The sequence below is a fragment of the Scleropages formosus genome, chromosome 20 (genome assembly GCF_900964775.1).
Source record: "Scleropages formosus chromosome 20, fSclFor1.1, whole genome shotgun sequence".
Classification (NCBI taxonomy): Eukaryota; Metazoa; Chordata; class Actinopteri; order Osteoglossiformes; family Osteoglossidae; genus Scleropages; species Scleropages formosus.
Window position 1 is genome coordinate 23113190 of NC_041825.1, and position 10562 is coordinate 23123751.

General features: G+C 45.0%; 1 protein-coding gene across 3 annotated transcripts; it reads left to right on the forward strand.

The window, feature by feature from the left end:
• Nucleotides 1-431: 431 nt before the first annotated feature.
• gga1 (golgi-associated, gamma adaptin ear containing, ARF binding protein 1) lies at nucleotides 432-10297 on the forward strand. 3 transcript variants are annotated; one of them, XM_018761792.2, is made up of 17 exons: nucleotides 432-523; nucleotides 1990-2074; nucleotides 3188-3263; nucleotides 3479-3577; nucleotides 4177-4300; nucleotides 4474-4574; nucleotides 4757-4837; nucleotides 5049-5186; nucleotides 5612-5693; nucleotides 5821-5931; nucleotides 6329-6481; nucleotides 6566-6624; nucleotides 6726-6904; nucleotides 7841-8064; nucleotides 8247-8416; nucleotides 8746-8856; nucleotides 10059-10297. In XM_018761792.2, exons 1-17 carry the CDS (start codon nucleotides 481-483, stop codon nucleotides 10167-10169), a joined length of 1947 nt encoding a protein of 648 aa, XP_018617308.1. In that variant the 5' UTR covers nucleotides 432-480; the 3' UTR covers nucleotides 10170-10297. The 3 variants fall into 3 exon arrangements, with proteins under 3 accessions (XP_018617308.1, XP_018617309.1, XP_018617307.1); XM_018761793.2 differs by lacking the exon at nucleotides 1990-2074 and having other exon boundaries at nucleotides 443-523; XM_018761791.2 differs by lacking the exon at nucleotides 432-523 and having other exon boundaries at nucleotides 1808-2074.
• Nucleotides 10298-10562: the final 265 nt, after the last annotated feature.

Here is a 10562-nt window from a genome sequence, read left to right on the forward strand (position 1 = left end):
TGCCACCATGCCCCCTGAGCCAGAAAGCAGAAGTTGGTAAATTATACTGTTGCAAAATCTCAAAAGAATTTAATATTACTCTTATTTATTATTATTTTAGGGCCTCATGATTCCAGAATATGCCTGAATGGGGTTAGAAATGATTTTTGAACTCTTTCAAAGGTACTGATTTTAAAAAAATAAATACGTTATTCGGTGCTAGGTTTGGTGAATCGGGAGTATACTGAAATTCTTCATATCATTTTCAGTTTATAGAGTGCAGACGTTTTTACAATAAGGACACAGTAAAATGAAGATTATTCATAACCTCACACACTCGCCTACACGTTACGTTTGCGCCCCTATTACAGGTGCTACGGCTTTCCGAAAATTTCGTACGTCTCGAGCGGACGTTACGTCAACGACGGCGTTGCGCGAGAACGCGGGGCAGATACATCGCGAGAGTGGGCATTTACGGATGGAAGAGAGTTCCCCAGAAAGATGGCGGCGCCGCCAGGGGAAGAGAGCTTGGAGTCCTGCATCAGTGAGTTATTCAGGCCTAAACGCTTTCTAGCGGCTTGTAGGAAGTCCGCAAATCCCATATGGGAAAGATGACTATCCGGGCAGCTGTTGTCGCGCGCTGAGTTAAGTTCTGAGGGGACCGTCACAACTCACTGTAATTAATGTTGTGGAAAGAAGAAGCCGAGCTCTGGCGCGGCCAGTCGACTGAGGAGGAACATTCATTGACCTCGGAGCTGAAAAATTCAGAGCTCGCTGGGGCTTGACAGGTCTATGGGAGGGTCGCAGAGCTCCTGGACCAGGGTCTCGGGGCTCTAACTCGCTGCTCGGTGTTTATTAGATAAGTATAACTTAGTGACACTGACAGTGTTAGGAGGTTAGCTAGCCGGTTAGCTGTGCGGCTAACAGCGCGTCATTTGCGAGCCGCCGCTGCGCTTGTTTAGCTACAGTGAGTCAGTGAGTCACACGCTACTGAAACTAACTTAAGGAGATATTGGAAACACGCATGTTAAACGTGGCGAGAATTCGCTAAATTTTTTTTTTTAAAAAAAGTGTCTCAGGTGAACAAGAAGAAGAAGGACTCGGAGGGAAGGTGTGCGCGCGCGTGGCCGAGCGTCTCGAGACGTCCGCAAAAACGCGCGTCTCGGTCGGAATCCATTTCGCTACTGACGTCGGGGATCCGGCTTAAAAACGGGGAAAAAAAGTCAGCGCGTTAGTTTTTGGGAATTTGGAGGTCTGTGTACAAATAAAAATGTGGCGTTATGCATGATTTGAGTCGTCAAAATGTTTATCATGCGGGAGTCAGTACTGTATATACAGTCAGTGTGGACTTCTTGTCTTGGTATATTTCTATTTTAATTAATACAGATATAAACAAATGAGAATGACAAGACCTTGTCATTCTCATTTGTTTATATCTGTATTAAGTAAATACCTGTGCTAATCCTAGTTGCTGTTTGATTAGCTTGGTTTAAATAATCATGTAAACTTAGACTACTTGCTTACAAAATAGCGAGTTCTAAGTCTATTGTCTCCATAGATTTGTTTTAATGTTAGATGCCTTAAAAGTAATAGTTGTAGATGTACTACTCATGATGTGGTGTCAATCATGCTGGAAACAAGACACTTAGTTATGTCATATGTGCATAAGTGCTGTAGTGTGATGAAACTGTGGGGGCGCAGTGGGTTTGACTGGGTCCTGCTCTCCGGTGGGTCTGGGGTTCGAGTCCCACTTGGGGTGCCTTGTGATGGACTGGCGTCCCGTCCTGGGTGTGTCCCCTACCCCACCAGCCTTATGCCGTGTGTTGCCGGGTTAGGCTCCGGCTCTCCCCGACCCCGTATGGGACGAGCGGTTTCAGATGATGTGTATGTTGGTTGTTGGTGTGTGTGATGAAACTTGAACTGACCGCTGCTGTGTGATGGTGAGTCTGAGATTGTATCTCCACATCTTCACCTGTGTGTCCCTGGTGTGGACGCCGCACGCGTTCCCAGACAAGGCCACCAGCCCGCTAAACAAAGAGACCGACTGGGAGAGCATCAAGGCCTTCTGTGAACAGCTCAACAATGAATTCGAGGGGTGAGCAGCAGTCCTCGAGTGTGCTTTTCTTCTTGTATCACTACATATTTTGCATGTAGTCATGTTGCAGTTTCTTTGAAGTGAGGTATGCCTCAGAGTACACTCTTATCGCACAAGTGAGTGGTAGAGCCAGTAGCACTGTTGTCTCACAGTGCCTGGGTGGTGTCAGAGGTCATATGTTCAATCCCCACTCAGTCTGCATGGAGTTTTCATATTGTCCCTGTGTTTTAGTGTGGGATTTCTCCTGGTGCTCCGCTTTACTCTCACAGTTAATTGGTGACTGGATTGCCCGCTCTGTGTGTGTGTGTGTATCTGTGTTTCACTAATATGTGGATGAGTGACTTGCTTATAAGTAGTGTATCTAGCATTGAAAGTCATCTTGGGTGAATCGGGTGTGCGCTGATACTACTACATAGTGTTAATTGGAAGTTGCTTGGGAGATAATGATTTTGAGCTGGTAATATTGAATATTTGCCATTGAGCTAATCTTTTTTTCCACTACTGTTATTCCAGTATTTTCCATCACTACTTCTATGTATGATGCTGTAGCTGTGTTTAGGTTTCTCTGTGATCAGGAAAGGTTGTGTTTTTTTTTTTTAAAATAATTTTGTATTTCTAAGTAGAAATGCCTCGACATGAAACAAAGAGCTTCAGATACAAACCCATGATAGTTAAAGCACAACTTTTTAAATCTGTTGAGCCAGTACATGTTACTCAAGCAGCCACAAGTAGATGTCAAATTAAAACAGGAAAAATGTAGATAATCATAGCAGAGATGGACTGACAACCTTTTTCTGCCAATTTTTTTTTTTTTTTTTTTTTTTTCCCCTCTCCCTCCAAAGCCAATGTTTTTCTAGTCATTCTACTTTGTGTTTCTGGCTAATTAAGTGTACTTAGAAAAGATTAAATGCCAAGTAAATGTCTGCATTAGTGGTACTGTCCAGTGTATATTCTAGCGAGACATTAGTATCCTCAGTTCAAGAAGTGCACAATGCATTTCATTTGTGTAGCACTTATGAAAAAGTCATTGTCTTGCATTGGAAATCCCAAGCACATGTGCATTCCTTGTAGCAATTTCACTTTTTTTTTTTTTTTTTGCTGCTGCTGTTAAAGCCCCCAGCTGGCTACCAGGCTTTTGGCCCACAAGATCCAGTCACCACAGGAGTGGGAGGCCATGCAAGCCCTGACGGTAAGAGTGGAGGGGCACATGCAGTCTGCATCCAATTGCTTACATGAGCGTGATGGCAGTTTAATAGATGCTGCGGCAGTATTTCCACAAGCTCTATTAATATAGTTTCCACAATAGGCGTACTGAGTCACTGGAGGGGGGGCGGGGTGGTAAGTTTGAGTTTTTAATTTGTATTTGTAACTGATTTACTGAGTCATTTGGCTTTGTGTTGCCAGGTGCTGGAAACCTGCATGAAGAATTGTGGCAAGAGATTTCACAGCGAGGTGGGGAAGTTCCGCTTCCTTAATGAGCTCATCAAGGTGGTGTCTCCCAAGGTACTGACTTCCCAAGTTGTTTTCTTTACTCTGCGTGCTGTACTGGTGTCCCTCTTTAACACCTATCTATTATCAGTAGCCACTTTTCTAGTTCAGGATTATGGTGGTCCAGGGCTTATGTTGAAAGCATAGGTTGCGAGGCAGGCGACACCTTAAGTGGGACACCAATCAATTACAGTACAGTTGCACATGCTTACTCCACTCATTCACTTGCACGAAGGGAAGTTTAGTGTCACCAGTTGGCTTGAAACATGAGTCTTTGAAGTATGGAAGGAAACCAGAGCACCCAGACAAAGCCCCACACAAGCATGCTGGGAACATAGACTTCTCACAGACTGAGTCAGGTTCAATCCCACATCTGAATCCACAGCACAGGAGTGGTGAGACACCAGCACTGTCCTCTGCCCCCGTTTTATCAGTCCAGCTGATTTTTGTGCTCGTTTGTCAGCCGTTTTTTTGGTTTTATCTTTTTTGGAGCATGCAGTTGAGAAACTTAAGGCAGTGAATAGCTGAGATGTTGTGGTGGTCTTATGTGTCCTATGGCTGTGTGTGTTGCTGTATTCAGTTGCTGAGCATTTGCTTGCTGCTCTTTCCTTCAGTATCTGGGCACCAGGGCCCCAGAACCAGTGAAAAAGAAGGTGTTGGAGATCATGTACAGCTGGACAGTGGGTTTGCCAAATGAGACCAAAATCTCTGATGCCTATCAGATGTTGAAGAAACAGGGTGAGCAGAACTACAGAACTGCTTTCTCAGATCAGAGCATCAAAAAGCAGCCTGCTGCCAGATTGTTCAAAATTGCATTGGGATTAAATATTTCCTTTTAATAAGGAAATGGTAAACTCAATTTTTTCTAGTTTCAAACTTTCAGTTGTATTAACGTGAACATGTTTTCCCAGGCATTGTTAAACAAGATCCTGTCCTTCCTGATGATAAACCCCTCCCGCCTCCTCCACCTAGGCCTAAAAATGCGATTTTTGAAGATGAAGAGAAGTCAAAGGTAAAAAAAATCAGTAGCCAGGGGTTTGAAATAACTTTAGCGATGTGCTAAATGGAAAGTGAAGAGGTTTAACTGCCATCTTTTCCCCCCTTCTCCTCCTACTTTGTATGGCCCGCACTTCATCTGTTAACTCATTCTCCGGTTGCTCCGCTGCTGCCCGTGATCACCACGGCTCTTTATAGATGTTGTCTCGCCTGCTGAATAGTACTCATCCTGAAGACCTGAGAGCAGCCAACAAGCTCATCAAAGAGATGGTGCAGGAGGTGTGTATGTGTGGTCACGTGTGTAAGTTAGACAGTCATTGTTTTTTTGAATGTCATTGACAGTTCTGTAAGCCTGCCAGAAGCCCCCTAAGCATATTCTGCAGTAGCATTGTCAGTGAATACACTGTTTTTAATGTCTCGTCCTCCTTTCCTGTCATGTATACACAGTTAGCTTGGTGACTCTGTGTCTTCATCTCTGTGGCTCCCCAAGGACCAGAAGCGCATGGAAAAGGTGTCCAAGCGAGTCAACGCCATACAAGAGGTGAAGGAGAGTGTCAGCCTGCTGACTCAGCTGCTGGCAGACTACAACCAGGATGGGGGCTCACAGAACAACGAGGAGCTCATCAAGGTGGGTGTTGGTGTCCACCCACTTGTACACAGGCCCAAAAATAGCACAGCATTGCAGTGCCACAAGTTCACATGTTGGAGGTGTTTGTGCACCTAGTTGCCTTTAACTTACAAAGCAAAATGCAGGATGGAGGATAAGAAGCTGTCAAATGTCCTCTTATATGAGAGTGATATACTGAAATCCTTGTGGGTGGTGTGTCGGTTGTTTTCAGCCCAATCTTTTGGTCTGTTTGGTAAGTGATTATGCAGTCTACTTTTCCTTATCAAGAACAGCAGTAAAACACGGTGCTCCCCATATTGTTCAATGGAATTTAGGGTCAAAAGTGCATGGGCCCAAGCAAAGATCTTCATACACAAATTCACCAGGATTTCCACATGCCTCTTATAGCAGTGTTGTCACTGTGAACATTTGCTCTGTGTGTGCAGGATTTGTACCAGCGCTGTGAAAAAATGAGGCCGACACTCTTCCGGTTGGCCAGCGACACAGAGGACAATGACGAGGCCCTTGGTGAGAATCACTGCAAGTTGTACCTGCTGTCAGCCATTGTGCACATGCATGTGGTAAAGCTAGCACTTTGCATTGGAGCATCATAGTCATCCCCAAACCCCTAAGCTTGTGTTCCATGCCCTGGCAGCGGAGATCCTGCAGGCCAACGACAGCCTGACCCAGGTTATCAACCTGTACCGGCAGCGGGTGAAGGGCGAGGAGGTGAACGGGGACGGGGCTGCCACTCCACAGCTTACAGGTGAGATGAGGCGAATAAGGAGGATGTCTTTTCTGGTCTAAGGCCCCACATACATACCAACTGAGTCCCACACAGGTGCGTTTATTCTTATTCCATAGTGGACATTGTGTAGACATTTTCAGATGTTTAGTGTCATCAGTGTTGACTCTTAGGGAAAACGCAGATAGAATGTCCTGAAGACACTGTCTTCTACTTGTGTCCTTAGATGAAAGCGGTGTATGCATTGTCACTGCGTAAACCCATGTGGTTGCTGGCTGTCTTTCCCTTTTACCTCCATCTTTTCCTGTTATGATATTTTTTTGAGAATAACCTTTCCAGATGTACAGAAACAGTAAATGTTCTGTAGGTGTGTCTGATGCTGATGTTTATCTTTTTTGTGTTCATCCTTTTCCATCAGGAAAAAGCACTGCTCTTCTCGACCTGACAGGACTAGACACTTCATCTCCAGCTGCACCCTCTTACCCAGAGGCCCCGATTCGGCCACATGGCCAGCCGCCTCTTCCCCAGGAAGTGGGAATCAGCCTTCTTGACGATGAACTCATGTCTCTAGGTGAGATCGTACATGAGAACTCGACATATCTGATTTTTATTCTTCCCCCCATTTTACTTCTAGCCTGCTGACCTCCTTTTTCAGGTCTGAATGAGGTCAGTCCCTCGCATCCAGGAGACAGCACTGCTTGGAACTGCTTCCAGGTGAAAGACGCCCACCAGCATGCCGCTGTAAATTCTGTGGACTGTATAAACCGATCCAGTACGAAACGAGTGACATCTTTATCATGCCTCGTCCATGACAGTCCTCGGACAGCCTGGACGCAGGCCTCCCATCAACTTCCGGAACAGTACTGAAGCCCGCAGTAGCCATTCCCTCGCAAGCCACACCCTCATCGGGGAGCAAGGCCCTGGAGGAGCTGGATCTGCTGGGCAAGGCACTTCTGCAGCAATCGCTGCCTCCTGAGAGCCAGCAGGTGAAATGGTAAGTATGTGGCACGTCTCGTGCGTTTAATACCGTCGGTTTTCTGCAAGCGGTCTGCAGGCTTACACTGTGTGTACAAATAAATGACACAACCCATAATGGAGCAGCATCGTACACATTCTTCCTCCTGTGTTCCAAACACCTGCTGTGCAGGAGCCCACAGCACACACCGAATAAAGGTTCCCTGACAAAAGGGTAAGGAAATCAGGGCAAGATGTCTTAACTGTCAATGTGCAGTGATGGTGTTTGTCATGAAGACACTCAACAGCATGAAAGTTTATTGCAGAAAAATTCAGGAAGAGTACCTGAAGTACCATGATATGTTTTTGTAGTACTTCATTGTAACGTTAGCTGCTAATCTATTGATGTAGGTCTGTGCACTTGGTTTTATATACATTCCTGTCTTTCTTTCTGAGCTTCCCACTCACAAAATGTCTTTCACAATTTCAAAGTTTTGACACAATGAAGCGTTCAGCGTATTTGAGCCAAACAGACGTCCTTCTGAGGTACATGGATGCGTTGGCGTGAGTCGAATTGGTGCAGTACTGGCTGGTGCGAGGGCACTTCTCTTTCAAGGCACACCCCTCAGACTTTGCCTTTGACAAACAATGAAACGTTAAATCCACAAACATTTTCACACAAACCCGAAGTGCCAAAGCTCCACAATTAGATCTGTTGTGCTTTGTTGCACCATGTTCTTAAAGCGCTCTTAGTGCATGAATGTCTAAATGAAGCTCCCTGTGTCTTGAGTTCCCTGCATTAGACTGCTGTCCCATCCACCATTTACCCTGCTTCACAATCTGTGACTGGATCAAGCCGGTCGCTTTTTGTTCAGAAAAAGGATGGGTAGACAGTTGTAGTGAAGTAGAGGAAGCAAATTATTGGTCATACAGTAGCGTGTGCTCTGCTCAAATGTTTAAACGGCCGACTCCTCAGGGACAAGCAGCAGTCTCAGTCGAAGCCCACCCTCCGAGATCTCCAGCACAAGTCCAGCACAAACCCGATCCCGAGTGGAGCTTTTGCTGGTGAACATCCTGGGGGTCTCCTCAACTCCATGCCCAGTCTGGGAGCCTCTCTGTCTATGATGCCACCTGCTCCCACTGCCCCTGCAGACATCTCCCTGGCCAGTGTCACTATACCTCTGGAGTCCATCAAGCCCAGTAAGGGGTTGAGTTTCTCTTACGTGTGGTTATGAGTATGAGTTGTCTGGAATGACGAGAGAAGTTGTTTTAGAAAGTTCCCTGTATTTGTACTGAAGGCTGAACTCATGTTCACTGGAAACCTAATAAGCTGATTAATGCACACGCTATCTCTGGGCCTCCGTCTCCTTCTCATCCTCCAGGCAGCTTGTTGCCAGTGACCGTGTTTGACCGCCACAGTCTGCGGGTGCTCTTCCATTTTGCACATGACTCCCCTCCCTCTCGGCCGGATGTACTGGTGGTAGTCATTTCCATGCTGTCCTCAGCCCCCGTCCCAGTCACCAACATCCGCTTCCAGGCTGCTGTTCCTAAGGTAGAGCCTACCCCCCCCACCACCACCACCACTACGTTTCAGCAGCACGGTGGTTGTGTCTGAGCATTACGTTTGGGTATAGGACCCAGTCCGGCACACACTGTTCAGGGTTTGTTGTTCCCATGTTTTCAGTCTAAAGATGTGCAAGAAGAAGGTGATAATAGACCACTTCTCTACCTTCCCTTGCCATGAAACAAATGCATGACCCAAACTGAACTGTACAACACTCACCCTACGTGCCAGGGTCTAATGATAACGCTGTGAAAGAGATGGTTGTTTTCCTGAAAGCTTTTTCCATCTCTCTGAAATTCTCCCCCCATACCCCACAGGTAATGAAGGTGAAGCTGCAGCCCCCCTCTGGGACTGAGCTGCCAGCCTTTAATCCCATCCTCCCCCCAGCAGCCATCACTCAGGTGTTGCTGCTGGCCAACCCCAGCAAGGTACTGTACCTTTCCCATGTGGTCTTTTGCATAGCGTATATGTGTAGGTCTGGTTTCTGCTTTGTCAGCCATGAGAACAATTTCACACGTGTGTGCAATTAACATTTACTCCAAGAAGGAATCAAGTGAGTCTTACCAGGTTTGTCCGGTTACACGGTCTCATTTTGCCTGCTATCACGTGCAATTTCATTGGCCTGACTGAAGAAGGAAGTCATCCCACAACCTCTGATTACTGTATCACTAGAATCTCTTCCCTTTTTTGTGTTTATACAGAGTTAATGAAGTACACTGGTTCCTCCCCTTACAAGCACAATTGGTACTGAAAGCGTGTAACTTGAATTTGTAAATCTAAATTCACTTTCGCCAGGGTTTTAACACATACTCTTATTTATGGTAGGTCCTGTAAAAAAAAGGAAAAAAAAAATACTACTAAAATAACATTAGTAAAAAAAAAATCTCCATAAATACTTGTTCAAAACTGGTTTTTAAATTGACATACTGAGTGATTTAGTAATTTATGCAGCTCCCTTTTTGTTGTGAGAAATTTAAGGTAAGCACCTTGCTCAAGGGTACTACAGCCGGAGGGGGCGATCAAACCTGTGACCCTTGGGTGTGAAGGCGGCAGCTCTAACCATTAAGGTAGCAGCTGTTCTATAAGACAGCTGGTAGTGTAGTGGTTAGAGCTGCTGCCTTCAGACCCAAAAGTCACAGGTTTGATCCCCCCCCTCTGGCTGTAATACCCTTGAGCAAGGTACTTACCTAAAATCACTCCAGTGAAAAAAAGAAAAAAAGAAAAAAAAAAAAAATAACCCAGCTGTGTAAATGGGTAAATAATTGTAACCTTAACATTGTAAGAAGCTTTGGAGAAAAACATCAGCTAAATGAATAAATGTAATTCATCCCATAAACATGTTCAGTGGTGGTTGTTTACTACTGACACAGGAACACGAAGTGAGAGGAATTGAGGTGTTCCAACACACAATTCTGTTTTGGATGCATTTACTGCCAAGCGACAGCAACACGTGGAAATAGTTTGTTTTCACTCTAATAGAAATTTTACAAAATAGAAATTAAAACATAATAAATTACTTTGAAAATTAGCTGCAATCTTTGTAAGGGGAAGTGTTTAACTTTTAAGTGATGTATAACCATTTGATATAAACAAATGTAAAAATTGTGCTCTTTCCCTCATATTGCCACAGGAGAAGGTGCGATTGAGATACAAGCTGACTTTTACCCTGGGTGAAGAGTCTCACGATGAAACCGGTGATGTAGAACAGTTTCCCCCACCAGACACATGGGGGAATCTTTAGAAGGATGGACCAGCTGCCTGTCACATGACCCAATGCTTCTCACATATCCTGCCCTTGCACTACAGTGCTGTCATCTCCTCATCTATCTCCAAAACCTTTTTTTTTTAAATTATTTCCAATGCAACTCAGAAGAATACAATCAATCTCTATATTCCCCCACTGTGTTTTAATGAGCAATGAAGGTTTAGTGCAAATCAAATTTCGACTTTTGGAAAACCAGGCACTTAAACTAACCCATCCATATGCCTGAGTGCTGTACAACACTCCACTCTGCTGTAATATATTACGGTACAAAGTATTGTCAATTTATTGTACCGTAGTGTAGGACAGTGGGGTTGGGTATGTGTGTGTGTGTGTGTGTGGCTGTGACCAGTGACAGAATTCTTCCTCTTA